This window comes from Saccopteryx leptura, chromosome 5 (genome assembly GCF_036850995.1).
Source record: "Saccopteryx leptura isolate mSacLep1 chromosome 5, mSacLep1_pri_phased_curated, whole genome shotgun sequence".
Classification (NCBI taxonomy): Eukaryota; Metazoa; Chordata; class Mammalia; order Chiroptera; family Emballonuridae; genus Saccopteryx; species Saccopteryx leptura.
Genome location: NC_089507.1, coordinates 53,448,600 through 53,466,472, shown reverse-complemented (window position 1 = coordinate 53,466,472; position 17,873 = coordinate 53,448,600). Strand labels below are relative to the sequence as shown.

General features: G+C 38.9%; 1 protein-coding gene across 7 annotated transcripts in view; it reads right to left on the bottom strand.

Moving 5' to 3' along the window:
- SLC4A4 (solute carrier family 4 member 4) overlaps nucleotides 1-17,873 on the bottom strand; it is a 392,384-nt gene that overhangs the window by 189,604 nt on the left and 184,907 nt on the right. For 6 of the 7 annotated variants that reach the window (XM_066386293.1, XM_066386292.1, XM_066386294.1 and 3 more), the window contains 2 exons: nucleotides 12,232-12,367; nucleotides 1,620-1,780 (listed from right to left, as the gene is read on the bottom strand). In XM_066386293.1, the coding sequence (XP_066242390.1) occupies nucleotides 1,620-1,780; nucleotides 12,232-12,367 (297 nt within the window). Of the gene's footprint in view, nucleotides 1-1,619; nucleotides 1,781-12,231; nucleotides 12,812-17,873 lie in introns of those variants that run through there. The other variant, XM_066386299.1, reaches the window with a different exon arrangement.

Sequence of the window (17,873 nt, the reverse complement as noted above, 5' to 3'; positions counted from 1 at the left end):
TCAAATGAGCCGCTTCAGCCTCATTTGCCTTGCCAAGTATGAAAAATGCTACATAGAGCAGTGTTGCCTACATTATCTTATAACTACCTAAGTAGACGTGGATTTGTACAAAGCGGAAGATTTGCAAACCTCATTCCAGGGCCCGGAACAGTGTCTGGCACGTTGTAAAAGCTTACATACCACTGCTGAATAAATGCATGAATCAATTCTGTCCAGCCAGCATCGTCATATTTGTCTTTCTCCTTCTCCATTGGCACCTTCAATACCTCAGGTGCATGAAAAGTGTGGGCTTCTTTGCAACTCTAACTAACAACCTGTCTCAGAAGAAGAATGGAGTACATACACCTAGCTAGATATATGCCTCCTTTGACAATCTCTTCTTTCAATATAAATGCTATAGCTTCTCCACTGTCTATAAAGATACAGATGCGATAGCCAAGCCTTTTGTCTAAAGATAGTCAAATAAATGTTGCAACAAGTCTGAAATTACACAAGAATTTTACACTGGTCACTTTCTGCAGACACACGGTCCACTTCCTCTTCCCTGTAAACCCCAAGGTAGGTACCTGGCAGCCCCCTTGGGAAAATGCAGCCATCCAAACAGGTCCAGTGAGGTCACCTGGTTATGGACTTTCCCAAAAAATAACAAACAGAGCTCCTATAACTGTTTTTGATGGCGTGCTCAGTGAACAATACATCTATGCTGTTTTTCAGTACACCTAGATCTAAAGGGTAATAGGCTGCTTAGGCCATACTTCTGGTAGAAAATAAAAGCAATTACTACTGTTTGGAACGTAGTGATGTGTACTCAAGGTGTTCAACATGATGAGTTAACATTCACTACACAACACTGACTGCAAAGGGTGCCAAACTTGCCCTGCACCACGAGGTTCACTGACTTGTGCATTGCTGTACAAATGATAACTCGGAAATAACGTGACCTGACTCCATCACTAACCCATTAGGTTCTGCTAGCTTCTTGCCCCACACAACCTTTCTCTGCATACATTAAAGGAGCTTGACTTCTGAATAAAAAATCAGCCCCAACCCAGGAACTAGCCTATTGTCCTTCCTACAGAGGACTTACACCCTGTTTTACAGATGACAAAACTGAAGGCCAGAGAAGCTCAGCTCAATGCTTAAGGTCAAAGAGTTCTAGAAACCTAGTGTCCAGACATCCAGTCCAATATAACCAAGGTTTGGGTGGGGGCTCCATTCAAAATATAAATCCTATGCTAATAAGTGAAAGAAATAAATGCAAATCTGAATACATACAATATAATCCCAACATTAATTTTTATAAAACATTCAGAACAAAAAGCATAAGAGAGAAGACTGAGGGACAAAACTGGGTGAAAATACGTATGTCAAAAATGTTAATGATGATCACCAGATGTAAATGCAGTGACTTTTTTTATTTTCTTCTCAATATTTGTCTGTATTTTCCAAATTTTATGCAATAAACTTTACTAGTTGTATAGCATTTAAAAAGAGAGAGAGAGCACATCTGTTCCAGAATATTCAACTCGGCTCACACGAGAAGTCGTCTACATTGGTGGAGACTCATGAATAGGGAGGAGAGCTGAAAAAGTAGTAGGCAGTGAAAACAACATACTTACCCACCAACTGTGGGAGAGAGGAGGCCTCCCTGTCAAGCATGATGGATCCTTTCTCCATACACATCCTCAGCTCGAATAAGCTGTGAAGCGATAGCGTGGCCACGTGGGGCTTGCTCCATCTCTCCCCTCCCTGTTCCACTTTTTCTTCAAACTTAATCCACCTGGGAACATGAGATTAGTGAACAACAATTAAAAGTGTTCTAACTACCTTGGAAATAGCAACATTAATAACCCATTCACTTCCACCCCCACCAGCACTACCAAAATGTCTCCTTTTCCTGGAGTCTTAAAACCTTATTATTTCATTAATTGAGTTACTTTTATAATGATGTACCAAATAGAGTCACCTTTCCCTAATGTTAGAAGAAGAAAAAAAAGGGGGACCAAAGCATTCCTTGTTTTTATCATCTATCAGTAACCACAAAATCCTTAAGAATAATTATTTAACTAAATTTTTTAAATAAGGTGGAAAAAAATATGAATTACCAAATTCTCCATGTAGGCAGAGCCTACAATGTGTAAAAAGAGCCACCATTGTGCGACTTCTGTTGTGGCTTCACAAGGCAAGTTTATAAAAGGTGAATTATCAGTTTTGAACCAATATTTATCTTAACTATTTGAAAAACATGGTATAAATTCCCCTTTAAAGACTAAAGGGGGCGAGCACGTGTTGCTATGTCTTTTATATTTCTCAGCTGGCCCACGTTCTCTCCTTAAAGCCTGGCTCAATGAACATCAATCATATCTTCTGATTGTAACAGATCTATTAACTTTAGCAATGGAACAAATAACCCTCTTTCATAGCTTCTTCTTTCTAAAACTCCTAGACATTTTGATAGCTTAGCAATATATATCATTAAAAAAAGTTTAATAGAAATGGGAGCAAAACATATTTGACAGTTTTTACGTCCCACATATCACACATATAAGTCTCTTCTTATACTGGTTTAAAAAGAAAAAAAGAAAAGCATTATAATTTTGCTATTCATCATGATCCAAAGAAAAATGCTTTTTTCATTCACTTCAAACCTCCTGAAAAATATTGAAAAAGATAAACAGAGGGGTTTAAAAAAATGTTTTCTACATTCTTCCCCTAAAGGTTTAATGATTGAAAAATGTTTTCCTAGAAAAGCTAAATGCTCACCTAGCTCAGTAAAGACGAGAACAAAGGGCAAAGATCAGAGGAAGCTCCACATAAGATATTATTTATAGACTGCTCACCACCCCCAGAGGAGGGAAAGGAATACATTAGCAGAACCAGGAGTAAAAAGAGATCAAGGGATCAGCCACAGTGTCAAAGAAAATTGAGAATTTTTATCAAGCCCAACACTCATGTAATGCAGAAGTATTTCAGTCAAAGTCTAAGAGTCTCCCTCCATTACCCCCCTCAGGAAGCCTCGCCCAGGCAATAAACGCCCGCATGTCAATGGCGACCTTATTCCAACCTCACCCTCAATTCTAAAATCTTCCTCCTTCCCCCTCTATCCCAAAAAAATGGAGGCAGTGGAGATTTTTACAGGTTTTCCTCACAAATTAAAAAGCCAACACCACCACCAAGTTTTAAACCTTCAGAAACGGATCTTGTTTATCTCTACAAAGTGGTTGCAAAATATTCCAAGAAAGAATGAAAGACCCTTATTATTCTGGTGTGTGTGTGTGTGTGTGTGTGTGTGTGTGTGAATTAGTTCACTTTGGCTGGTATTAGAGCTACAGACATAGACGTGAGAGAAAATACAATTTTACAACACACTCATAGAATTCTATGGATTTGCCAAAACGATAAGAGGAAATTGGGGTTATTTCGAGAGTAATCATTTTATGGAGCATATTACGTTGATTAGCTTTAGGTGTATTGTCTTTTCATGCTTGCTCACAGAATCTCTAACCATGTTCGTAATTGCTAAGTGAATCACATTTATATTTGATGTTATAATTTATTGCTCAAGGTAAGACTCTAGATAAAAGATTCTATAGTATATGAAACCAAAACATGGTTACAGATAATTGTGTCATCTATAGAGATTGTAGTGACTCTTAGTTTTTATTCCCAAAAGTATTCTTATTCGTTGAGGGACAAAATCTTTAGTTATAGAATTTAAGCCCAAAATGAATGACAAGAGCCGGCTAGAAACTCAGCAAAGGGGAGTGTTTTATATCCAGCCTATACTTCCCACTTATCTTTACTAAATGAGTCCCCCCTTTTTATCAGCTGCCATAAATCTATATTGCCAAAACCATGTCTTAAAAGAAAAGTAAGCCTCACTTGCATACGCATGTGACAATGACTCCTTTTTACTATCATCCTCTGCTATCCAAACAATGTAAGTTTAATAATAATAAAAAAAATGTTTAAAGGAAGAAAACACTGCATTCTTTTGTGATTGATCTTTTATTTCATTCCTTTCCAGAGTGTAAATTGTAGGCAACCGGACAAGACTTCAATATGACTTTGAGCAAGTTTTAAAAGTATATTTAGAAAACATAAATCTTAACTAGCTTGAATTTATGGAATAGCATTACTCACACTCTGGGAATACACCAGCTCTTTAAGTCAAGATTTAGCAATAAAGAAATGAAATGTAGTCTCAAAACTAGCCAGTTGCTGAGAATCCACAATCCCAGGAGATAAGTATTATCTCATAGTTCAGTTTAGCATCTATTTCACTTTGACTTCAGTAAACACTACATGTTGTGATGATGTTATATCACGGCTCAGCTAATCGCACAAGGAAAACTGTGGAATAATGACTATTAAGTTCCTTTGAAATGTATCATTCAAATTGTTCAAGGAACTAACAGTTCGAGGTACTTCCAACCTGTGCTTTCAGACCTAAAGTAATAGTTTGCCCATCTACACAGATTATTTGGAGGCAGTTTCATTCCAGAAGCTAAACATGCTATGTCTATCCTCCTCACATATCAAGGACAAATCTGAAGGGGGGAAAAAAAAAAGGAAACTGAAAAGTACTCAACTCAAATAGAGCCCATTAAAGAAAAGGCTAAGGCCAAGGTACTAAAGGTCAGCCTATCTGAGTGCCAATGAATTTGTAAAGGTGCTTCAGAACCATGTAATTACATTTGTAAAAAAACAACAGACATTCTCACTGTAAAATGTACTAAAAGCCATTATCTTCCCTTCAAAATAACGATGAATAACCATATATTTGCCAATAAGTTTCTTAATTTTCCTCTGCTTGGTACTTGATATGTTATAGGCAAATTAATTTCAGAAGTTGACTTTTTCAATGCTAGCAATTACAGAACTGTTGTAACCTAGGAAGAAGAGTTTATTAGGTGAAGTTTATTTATTCCAAATTTCAGAAGAATAATGATAAAGTACACTGCAGTTTAACACACTCTGAGTGACTGCCAAACAACAGTATTTCAACTCATTTGTTGAAGAAATAGAGAACCCACTGGGAATCACTGAATTTTGCAATTTTCCAATCACATGATTAAATATAATTAAGAAAAGACTAGACCTCTAACTTTAAAACATGCCATTTCACTGTGGAAAATAGACATGATCTTTGCTCTAGATTATAATCCAACTTCATAAAACTATTAAAACAATAATAAAATTTCTTGCTAACTAGTAATTGCCTCATCACAGCTAGAAGAAGCCAGTGCTAGTGTGTATCTGGGATAAATGATGTTTATGAGGAGAAGTCTTAAATTTCTAGATCAAGTATGAAAGTTATTGCAAAAGGTATATTATGTTGTTATAAAAGTAATGTGTATGTATAAAAGTTATTTTATGTATTTTGTAACTACAAATAATTACATAAATGATTAAGTTACTTTTCCTTCAGCCTCTTACGAGAAAAAAAACCCCAACTTGGTCTGAAATAAAATTTTCCAAAGAGAAAAGATAGAGAAATCGATGTAGATTGGGGAGGGTGTGGTTCTTCTCCAAACCCCCAGGGTAAGTGCGCATTTCCATGTTTGACAGCCAGGCCCTGAAATCAGACTCCCCAGAGGTGGTCAGGTGAGTCCGTCTGCAGGGCCACCGGGAGCCCAGGGGTGCTCATTTGTGCAGGTCCTCCAGAAGTCAGACATCAGCGCCCTTTGCTTTGTTGGCTTGTTGCATTTGTTGAAACCTATGATGGCTTTCCTTTTTTACTCGGGATTGACAGTAAAATCTGAATCACATTGGGAGAATGAGCTTTAACATATTTTCTTATAACAGTTCGCCACTTATAACACTGCCCATCTGAACAGTCACTGAAGTCAAAGTGAAAGCCAATAGCCATTTTTTCAGAGACATCACTGACACAAAGAAACAGAGTCTGAAGGTAGAGGTAGCCTTTCTTCCTGGCTTGGGGCCATCACCAAATACAGACCATGACTTATTCTTTTAACCAGTTCCCTTCATGAATCCATTAGCTGATACCAAGCCATCTAGAAATTCTTTAATGAGAAACATAAACTTCCCTAATCACAAATAACTTCACAACAGTTACTGTTACATTACTGAATACCAGCATTCTAATGACCTAACACTTAGGAGTTCTCTTTAAAATAGAGTGCTCTCTGCATTCCACTGACCACATACACTTCTGGGGTCTGATTCTTCTTCCCTTCGCACAGTCTCTAACTTTTGCTCTGTTGGAAGAGCCGGTGAAAATTAAAAGTTCTAACTTTTAGGAAAGGGAAGAGAAGGGGAAAGATGTGAAAAAAAGAAGGTGGTAGAATGGGCTGTACTTCAAATTTTATACAAATAAAAGCTTCCCTTGTTGATAGTTTTACAAGACTACTGTGATTTCCAAAATTAAAATGGGGATATTTTTCCTACTACTGAAATCATTTTCCTCTTAACTTTTTAAGACACAGAGCTAACCTGAAGTTCCTGAAATAGGACTGAAACTACCGTAATGCCGAGACTCAACACAGAATATTCTTGGTGATATTAAATCATTAGTCAACTAAAAAGTATAGAACATTAAAAAGGAGAGTATTAAAATGGGTAGGGAATGTGGACAACAAAAACCACATTGAGCTGAAGAAGTCTGGTATGTTAGTTCTCTGTGAAATAAAACAATCTGTTAACTGGGGTCTTCAGAAAAAAAGCTAAAATTCTCAATTTTATAAGTAAGCCAAAAAAAATATCCATGCTGCATTTTCATATGTAAAATGAATTCCTTCTAAGCACTTCACTTTTATTAGCCTGGTAGGTTTGAGAGCTTTCATGAGGGAAAAAAAAACAAAAAAAAAAACGGTCATGTCTGGAAACTGGATATCATAAGTGGCAGTCAGAAATTACTGCAAACATAGTCTGAAACCGAGTGGCAGGAAATAAAAAGTTCTGCAAATATGAATCATTTCTGGAGGCACAATCACCTCCAAACCACCCAACGGGATTTAGGTAAAGTGATAAACTAAGAATCAAGGTTCTATTTCTCCATTCATTCCATTAGAGGTATATAAGGTGGTAAACAAAACAACCAAAAACTCCTGCCTTCATGGAGCTTTGATTTTATTAGGAAGAGAGAATAACAGGATATGTAATATGCTCAATGCTGGTAAGTGCCAAGGACAAAAATTATGGAGGGTGGAGGATAAAAAGTGTTGGGGAAACGATTTTCATTTTAGAAAGGGCAGCCATTGAGAAGGGCCTATTTGAATAAAGACCTGAAGGAGGTGAGGAAATGAACCATGTAGATCAGTGGTTCCCAACCTTTTTTGGGCCATGGACTGGTTTAATGTCAGAAAATATTTTCACAGAACAGCCTTTAGGGTGGCATGGATAAATATATCTATCACACGACTGAGACAAGCATCAAGAGTGAGTCTTAGACGGATGTAGCAGAGGGAATCTGGTCATTTTTTAAAAATAAAACATCGTTCAGACTTAAATATAAATAAAACGGAAATAATGTAAATTATTTATTCTTTCTCTGCGGACCGGTACCAAATGGCCCACGGACTGGTACCGGTCCACGGCCCGGGGGTTGGGGACCACTGATGTAAATGAATGCAGGGATATGGCAGGAAGAGCATTTCAGACAGAGGGAACAGCAAATGCAAAATCCCTGGCACAAGAGTATGACTGGCCAGTGTGGCTCAAGCAGAAAAAAACCAGAGGGACAGAAGCAGCAGATAAGATCAAAGAGATTATGTTGCATAATTCATGAGGGAGGTAACAGCAGGTGCTGTGAGTAAACTAATTAAGAATCATTTGAAGCAATCTAGGTGAGAGATAATGTTGATTTGGACCAGACTGTGGCAGTACTAAATATGAGAGATGGTGATATTCTAAATATCTAAATACCTTTGAAGGTAAATAGACAGGATTTGCCAACAGATTAATTAAGGGGTTAGAGAAAGACAGGAGTCAAGGAAGACTACAATGTTTCTGGCTTGAGCAACTAGAAAAATAGAGTTGTTCATTATAGTGGAGAACTCTGCAGGAGGAGATTCTCTGAAGTAAACGGATCAGAAGCTTGGTTCTAAACATTATTTTGAAATGTTTATTAGCCATCTAATTATTTGTTATCAACCAAAAGAGGCAAAAAGTCTGGACTAGAGAACTAAAAGCAGATGGCATCCCGGTGTTGATGAATTAGTATGAAACAGCAAACAGAAGTCCTCTTCTGGGCTTTCTCAATGATGTGCTGGGCACCTTGGATCTATCATTCAGCCATCTATCAATCAGAGATGAGTTATCACAGATCTACAACTTTTGGAGAGCAAATAATAAAAATATTTACTTCTATATTCCCAGTACCTAAAACAGTACCTGATATATACCATGCGGTCAAAAAACACTGGTTCACAGAATCCAAGATGGTGGCAGAGCAGGTGGAAGCTACACTCACCTTCTCCCAGGACCAAACCAAAATTACAACTAAATTATAGAACAATCAACCTGAATAACCAACTGAAGACTAGCTGAAGAGAAGTCTTAAAACCAAGGATTTACAGAAGAAGTCACATCAAGACTGGTAGGAAGGGCAGAGACATGAAAAAGTGGCTGAGGTTACCACCTCAACTGTGGAGTATTCCTGCTAAGAAACATGGAGTTTAAACCCCAAACCAGGTTCCCTTGCCAAGAACACCAGAGCCAAGAAAAGATGCCCACACAACATCTGGCTGTGAAAAGCAGTGCGGTTTCAGTCAGTCAAGGAAAGACCAGAATCCACTAGAGACACAGGAATAAATTTAACCAAGATATAAAAGACCTGTACTTAAAAACTGTAAGACACTGAAGAAAGAAATTAAAGAAGATACTAACAAGTAGAAGCCTTTACATGTTCATGGAAAGGAAGAATTAACATCATCATACTACTCAAAGCAATCTATAGATTCTATGCAATTCCTATCAAGATACCAATGGTGCATTTCACAGAACTAGAACAAATATTCCAAACATTTATATGGAACCATAAAAGACCCCCAAATAGCCATAGCAATTTTGAAAAAGGAGAACAAAGTTGGAGGAATCATGATACCTGATATCAAACTATATTACAAGGCCATAGTAATTACAACAGCATGGTATTGGCATAAAAATAGGTCAGTGGAACAGAATAGAGAGCCCAGAAATAAATTCATACTTCATTGGTCAATTAATATTTGACAAAGGAGGCAAAAACATACAATGTGGTAAAGAGAGTCTATGCAGTAAATAGCACTGAGAAAATCAGACAGACGTGTGAAAAAATAAAACTATACCACCTTTTATACACACACAAGAATATACTCAAAATGGATTCAAGATTTAAATATAAGACTCAAAACTATAAAATCCTAGAAGAAAACATAGGCAGTACAATCTCAGGCATTTCTCATAGCAATTTTTTTTTCTGATATATTGCCTTAGGAAAGGAAAACAAAAGAAAAACTAAACAAATGAGACTACATCAAACTAAAAATCTTTTGCACAGCAAAGGAAACCATCAACAAAATTAAAAGACAGCCCACTAAATGAGAAACCATATTTGTCAATGATACATATGAAAAGGAGTTAATATCTAAACTTAATAAAGAACTTAGACAACTCATCACTGAAATAACAAAAACGAACAAATGAAAAAAAATCCAATTTAAAAATGGGTAAAGGACCTAAAAAGACACTTCTCCAAAAAGGACATAAAGATGGCCAATAGATATATGAGAAGATGCCCAAAGTCACTAATCATCAGAGAAATATACATTAAACCCACAATGTGATACCACCTCACAGCTGTCAGAATGGTTATCATCAATAAATCAAAAAGCAAGTGTTGGAGAGGATGTGGAGACAAGCGAACCCTCCTGCACTGTTGGCGGGAATGCAGACTGGTGCAGCCTCTGTGGAACACAGTATGGAGGTACCTCAAAAAATTAAAAATAGAACTGCTTTATGAACCAATAATTCCTCTTCTGGAAATATATTCAAAGAAACTTGAAATACTAATTTGAAAGAATATAAGCATCCTTATGTTCACTGCAGCATTATTTGCAATAGCCAATATTTGGAAGCAGCCCAACTGCCATCAGTTGACAAATGGATAAAAACGCTGCGGTAGATTTACACATGGAATACTAGTTGGCCCTAAAAAAAGAAGAAAATCTTAGAGCATGGATGGACTTCTAGAGCATTATGCTAAATGAAATAGCTGAAAAGAGAAACACAAGTACCATATGATTTCACTCACATGTGGAATCTAATGAGCAAAATAAACTAACAAACAAAATAGAAACAAATTCAGAAAACAGACTGACAGCTGTCAGAGGGGACAGAGATTGTAAGGGTGGGTGAAAAAGGTGAAGAAATTAAACAAAAAAACCTCACTGACACAAACAACAGTATGGTGATTAGCAGAGAGAAAGAGGGATGGGAGAAGATAAAAAAGGATATGGGGAGATAAATGGTGATGGAAGGAGACTTGACTTGGGGTGGTGAACACACAACACAATATACAGATGATGTATTACAGAATTGTATACTTGAAACCTGTACATTTTTATTAACCAATGTCAACCCAATAATTTAATTAAAAAAAAATAGGCCATGACTGGTTTGTTCAATGGATAGAGCAGGGGTCAGGAAACTTTTTTGGCTGAGAGAGCCATGATCGCCACATAATTTAAAATGTAATTCTGTGAGAGCCATACAACAACCTGTGTATGTTACACATTATCCAATAAAAATTTAGGGTTGTCCTGGAGGACAACTGGGATTGGCTCCAGCCACCCACAACCATGAACATGAGTGGTAGGAAATGAATGAAATATAATACAGGAGAATGTTTTATATTTTAAACGTTATTATTTTTTTTATTAAAGATTTGTCTGCAAGCCAGATGCAGCCATCAAAAGAGCCGCATCTGGCTTGCGAGCCATAGGTTCCCAAACCCTGGGATAGAGCGTCGGCCCGGTGTGTGTGTGAATATCCCAGGTTTGATCCCCAATCAGGGTACACATGAGAAGCAACCATCTGTTTCTGTTCCCCTCCCTCTGCCTCTTCTCTATCTCTTCCCCTCTCGCAGCCAGTGGCTCAACTGGCTCGAGCATAAGCCTCAGGCACTGAGGGTAGCTTGGTTGATTCGAGCATTGCCAGGTGAATCCTAGTCAGGGTATATGTGGGAGTCTGTCTCACTATCGCCCTTCTTCTCACTTATAAAAAAATTTTTTTTAATCACTGGTTCAGTTTATTTGATTTTAATTAAATTACGGACTATAGAAGGCATACCTTAACATTATTCTGTTTACGGAAGTTAACTACATTGAATCTCCATATAATGATGACAATGAGAGACCAACAACTGCATTGTGCCAAAGTAACTTTTATAATTGTTATATGGCATCAGAGATTTAGTGTAGAGTATATACTAAATCAATATGTAGAAACAAAGAAAAGCTCCATTATTATGAGATTAATGAAAAGATATTTGTGTAATGTTTAACAATTTACAAAGAATTTCCATATATAGATACACATATATATGAAATAACTAGACATATATTGTATAATATATTTACATACATTATATATCTTATATATACCTATGTAATCTATGTAGTAGGCATTATTATCCACTCTATTGATGATAAAGTCAAACTTTTGAGAAACTTTGCAACTAGGCAGCGACGAGTCTAAAATTGAACTCAGGTCTCTAACCCTCAAATTCAGGTGAACCTTCTACTTACTTACAGTGAATATTTAAGATAACAACTTTTTACTTCGGAAAATAGCAAGTTTGTGGGTACCACTTACTGTATTCACAACCTCCCTTCTAACAGGAAATGGGTAATAAATCAAACATGATCTCACAAGATACTTTGACATGGGGAGACTGTGGACACATATCTTTAGGTTAGCTTGTTTGAGTACTTGAGCTTATCGCTAAAATATTATCACTATTAAGTAGTATATGGATAGAGATTTACTATTAATTCCTTGTAAGGTTAAAATTATAACAACATGGGGCAATGAAACAATGTTCCAGCAGCGAAAAAAGGGTCGTCCTGCATCCATGCAAATGTGAAAGAGAAGAAAAAGGCTTGTTTCAGTCCTGACCACTTCTGCAGAGCACTAAGGTGAAAGAAAGGTGCTCACTCAAACTCAACTATCTTTTACCCACCCGCGTTCCCCGGGTCAGTACTGCACACACCGACCATGTCTCACCTCGCTGTCTCCTTCCACTCCATCTCCTGCCCGTCCACAGACAGCAGCTCATCCAGTTCCGTGAAGAGCTGAGGGGGCGCTGGGCTGTCATCCTCCTCCCCCAAGATGAACCGGATGCGTTCTGCGGCCGGAGAGACTGCAGAAGTGAAAATACTATGGTTAAACACTGGCTGCACAACCCTGAGGAAAGTGGAGCTCCGAGCTCTTCCTCTGTCGCCAAAGCTGTTGGGCTTCCCTTCCACATTTTCAGTGGACATCTTCCTAGAATATCCTCAACCTAAGGACAAAAAGAAATCAAGGCCCTTCTCTGTTCCTTTGGTTCTAAACTGTATCTAAGCTCTCCACCACTCTGGAGGACAGTGCTCTGGTTCTGTGTGATATGTGACCAAAAGAACCTTTAGCCCTCAGGTGAGCTGAGGTCCAACCTCATGACATTCCCTCCTTCCCCACTTATGACCCATCTAAAAGTATTAAACAGAAACTAGCTTGATCCAATCACTTTTCCTGCAGCAGGGGGAGGGGGCAACAGAGCATCCCAATCCTGAGCTTCACCCAGGTGCCCGCCTCCCAGCCACCCTTCCTCTGTCCACTGCCTAGCGCCCATGCCCTCACAGGCTCCTCACTGCCCATAACCGGGTAAGTACAAAGTTGATGAAGGAATATTTAACAAGATGAGACCTCTTCTTTACAGAATGGCAGTATCCAAAACTGTTTAGTCACATTTCAATGCACTTGAAAAACAAGCCCAAGTAAAATATTGTACACCTGAGGGGGAGAGGGGGGAAGTCCAACACACTCAGGCAATAAAATTGAATGTCCTACTAGTGCCTTTTGACCCCATCTTCTGAAAAATTAACTAGCATCCATCTCCTCCAGATCATGAGTTATTCCTCCACATTAAAAAAAAAAAAGACCTGGCCAGTTGGCTCAGTGGTAGAGCATCAGCCTGGCATGCAGGAGTCCCGGGTTCAATTCCCAGCCAGGGCACACAGGAGAAGCGCCCATCTGCTTCTCCACCCCTCCCCCTCTCCTTCCTCTCTGTCTCTCTCTTCCCCTCCCACAGCCTAAGGTTCCATTGGAGCAAAGTTGGCCCGGGTGCTGAGGATGGCTCCATGGCCTCTGCCTCAGGTGTTAGAATGGCTCTGGCTGCAACAGAGCAATGCCCCAGATGGGCAGAACATTGTCCCCTGATGTGCATGCCGGGTGGATCCTGGTCGGGCACATGTGGGAGTCTATCTGACTGGCTTCTCGTTTCCAACTTCAGAAAAATACAAAAGAAAAAAAAAAGGGATATCATTTGGAAACTGATGGTCATGTTACAAAACTAAGGCCCACAGATACTCTTCATAATATAAGAATGGTACATACATATGAATGCAGTTCAGGTAAAGAGATATATACGTGTGTATGTGTGTGTGTGTATATATATATATAAACGTTTATAAAAATGAAATGCACACACATATGTATACATACACATACACACAAGTAGAAACATAGGTACTCTAACAACCTAAAAAAGAAAGAAAAAAAAATTCCTGCCATTTGAAAACTATTCTAATACAGGACAAGAACAAAATTCCATACATCAAAATATATTTACTACAAATAAATTTACTGAAAATATTCAATCTAACTGGTAATCAAAACTAATTACTAAAATACATCAGATACATGCTTTGCAAGGCGGCAAAATGGCGATGGAGTAGGAGACGTACCAACTTCCACCTCCCAGAACCAAAGTGGATTATAGCTTAATTTTAAGAACCATCATCTGGAAAAACCAACTTTGGACTAAACTAAGGATTCTTTAACCAAAGAACACCAAAGAAGCCACACTGAGACTGGTAGGAAAAGCGGAAATGCGGAGAGGGCTGCCCAGCTCCCAGAAACGAAGGGCAGTGGGAGAGACTCATGTGGTGAGAAGTGAGTTTAGTGGAGAGGGGAGGGTCTTGAGCCCCAGGAACAAAGCCCCAGCCTGCAGCCCCAGAGCCTAGAAGCAGCATATGGACAGTATTTAGCTGTGAAACAAGTCAGGATACTGGTTGTGAGAAAGAGACAGATTTTTCAGACCCAGGATTCTTCTTAAAGGGACCATGCAGAAAACTTCTTTCACAACCACTCACCCGGGACTCCGGGGGACAGGGAGAAATGAGAGGACTGGAGTAGCAGGAAGAGAGTGTAATCTAGGAGGCACAGGCAGAAACACTTTGAGGGACCTTAACCCCTGGGCTGAGTCACCCCCCAAATCTAAAGTGAATATTTCCCCTGAAACCAGCAATAACAGCAAAGGGAAGCAGGACACCAGCCAAACAAGCTCTCCCCCAGCATTCAGAGCAGAGTCGCTTAGAAGGAGGGATCCTTCAGGAATACAGTATTGAGTGCTAGGGTCTGAGTTGTAGCACCTTTACCCACAGTGCTGAGGGCACTCTGGAGGGCAGGCAGTGGTGGGACGTGGAAGTGTGGTCCTGTCAGTGGGGAAGGAAGATGGGCAGCCACGATGGAGGTCCAGCATGAGCTCAGTCCCACCCAGTAAGGGAGGAGGGTACACATGAAAGTAGTCCAGCCCGGCTGCAGGGCAGGGCGAGCAAGAGCGGTCGTGCCTGCAATCTTGCCCGAAGGGCAAAGGCAAAAGCCTGGGAACTGCAGAGACCCCCAGCTGAGCATGAGCACAGCTATGCTCATGGGGGATGAGGCCAAAGCCTGGGATTAGGCGGAGACCCCCAGCTGAGCACAGGCACACAACCAAGCCCGGCTCTCGAAGCCAGGGCTTGCGGCCTGATGCGTGAGCACAGCTTCACCCAGGAACAGCACAGGTGTGCAGCCCTGCCCATGGTGCCAAGGTTTGCAGCCCCAAGCATGGCGCACAGCCCCTCCCACTAGGGTGGAGCAAAGTTTGAGGCCTGCTGAGGCTTGTATAGTTGGGCATGTGAACACAGACTCTCCTATGGAAGAGAGGCGGAAACTGCAGCAACAGTCACAGCTGGCCAGCCCCAGAAATGCACATACCCAAACGCCCTAGGCAGTAGTAGAGGGGATGGCGGGCCTGCAGATAGACCACACCTAAGAAACAGGAAGGCCACATCCATTGGTTTCCAGAGACCACACTCTTCTTATACACACAAAAAATGGGAAAGCAGAGAAATGCACCCCAATAAATCAAGAGAAATCCCCAGAAAATGACTTGAATGAGTCAGATATAACCAAATTACCAGATGCAGAGTTTAAAATAATGATTGGTAGGATGCTCAAAAGTCTTAGAACAATAATAGATGGACATAACGAACACCTAAATGAAGAGATAGCAAGTATAAAAAAGAAAATTGAAATAATAAAAAAGAACCAGTCAGAAATGACAAATACACTGAACCACAACAGCAAAAAGAGAAGAGACTCAAAAAGTCTGAGGAAACTCTAAGAGAGCTCTGTGACAACATGAAGAGAAATAACATCTGCATCATAGGGGTTCCAGAAGAAGAAGAAAAAGAACAAGGGATAGAGACTTTGTTCAAACATATCATAGCGGAAAACTTCCCTATATTGATGCAGAAAAAAGTCACACAAGTTCAAGAAGCACAGAGAATCCATTAAAGAGAAACCCAAAGTAATCTACACCAAGACACATCATAATTAAAATACCAAAGCTAAGTGATAAAGAGAAATATTAAAAGCTGCTAGAGAAAAAAGGGCAATCACCTACAAAAAAGCCCACATGAGGATGACATCCATCTTCTCAACAGAAACACTTGAGGCCAGAAGGGAATTGCAAGAAATATTCAAAGTAATGCAGAACAAGAGCCTACAACCAAGACTACTTATCCAGCAAGGCTATCATTTAAAATTGAAGGAGAAATAAAATGCTTCCCAGAAAAAAAAAACTCAAAGAATTCATTACAACCAAACCAGTGCTGCAAGAAATGTTAAGAGGCCTGTTGTAAACAGATCAAAGGGGCAAAAGAATATAGCAAAAGAGGAATACAGCTTTAAAGAATAAAATGGCTATAAACAACTACATATCAATAATAACCTTAAATGTAAAAGGATTAAATGATCCAATCAAAAGACACAGGGTAGCTGCATGGATAAGAAAACAGGACCCATACATATGCTGTCTACAAGAGACACACCTTAAAACAAAAGATGCACATAAACTGAAGATAAAAGGATGGAAAAAAATACTTCACACAAATGAAAATGAAAAAAAAGCTGGGGTAGCAATACTTATATCAGACAAAATGGACTTTAAAACAAAGGATATAGTAAGAGATAAAGAAGACCACTACATAATAATAAAGGGAGAAATCCAACAGGAAGATAGGAAGATATAACCATTATAAATATCTATGCACCTAATATAGGAGCACCTAATATATAAAGCAGACTTTGATGGATATAAAGGGCGAGATCACCCTAAAGCAGCAGAACATACATTCTTTTCAAATGCTCATGATACAGTCTCTAGGACAGACCACATGTTAGGGCACAAAAGAGGTCTCAACAAATTTAAGAAGATTGAAATCATATCAAGCATTTTCTCTGATCACAATGGCATGAAACTAGAAATCAACCACAACAGAAAAACTGAAAAATACTCAAACACTTGGAAACTAAATAGCATGTTATTAAATAATGAATGGGTTAACAATGAGATCAAAGAGGAAATAAGAAAATTCCTAGAAACAAATGATAATGAGCAAACAACAACTCAAAATTTATGGCAGCGGAATGGTGGAGTCTTGGTAGCATTGTGCGGGGTGAAATAAGCGAATCAGAAAAAAACAGAAACTGCAGGATTCCATACATTGGTGGGACATAAAAGCGAGACTAAGAGGCATGGACAGGAGTGTGGTGGTTACGGGGGGGTGGGGGGAGGGAAGGAGGAAGAGGCGGAGGGGGAGGGGTACAGAGAGAACTGGATGGAGGTGGCGGAGGACAATCTCTCTTCGGGTGATGGGTATGCAACAGAAGTAAATGACAAGATAACCTGGAAATGTTTTCTTTGAATGTATGTACCCTGATTTATTGATGTCACCCCATTAAAATAAAAATTTATTTATAAAAATAAATAAATAAATAAAATTTATGGGACACAGCAAAAGCAGTCCTGAGAGGGAAGTTCATAGCATTATAGGCATACCTTAAGAAGCAACAATAAGCTCAAATAACAACTTAACCTTGCATCTAAAAGAACTAAAAAAAACAAAAGCAAATAAAGTCCAGAGGTAGTAGAAGGTAGGAAATAATAAAGATCCGAGCGGAAATAAATGACATAGAGGCTAAAGAAAAAATACAGAGGATCAATGAAACCAGGAGCTGGTTCTTTGAAAAGGTAAACAAGATCACTGAACCTTTAACCAGACTCACCAAAAAAAAAAAAAAAAGACAGAGGACTCAAATAAATAAAATTAGAAATGAGAGTGGAGAAATAACAAATGACACATCGAAAAAACAAAGGATTGTAAGAAAATACCATGAAGAACTATATGCCAAAAAATTGGACAACCTAGATGAAATGGAAAAATTCCTTGAAAAATATAATCTTTTAAAAATCAATCTGGAAGAATCAGAAAACCTAAACAGACCGATTACACCAAATGAGATCGAAACAGTTATCAAAAAACTACCAACAAACAAAAGCCCTG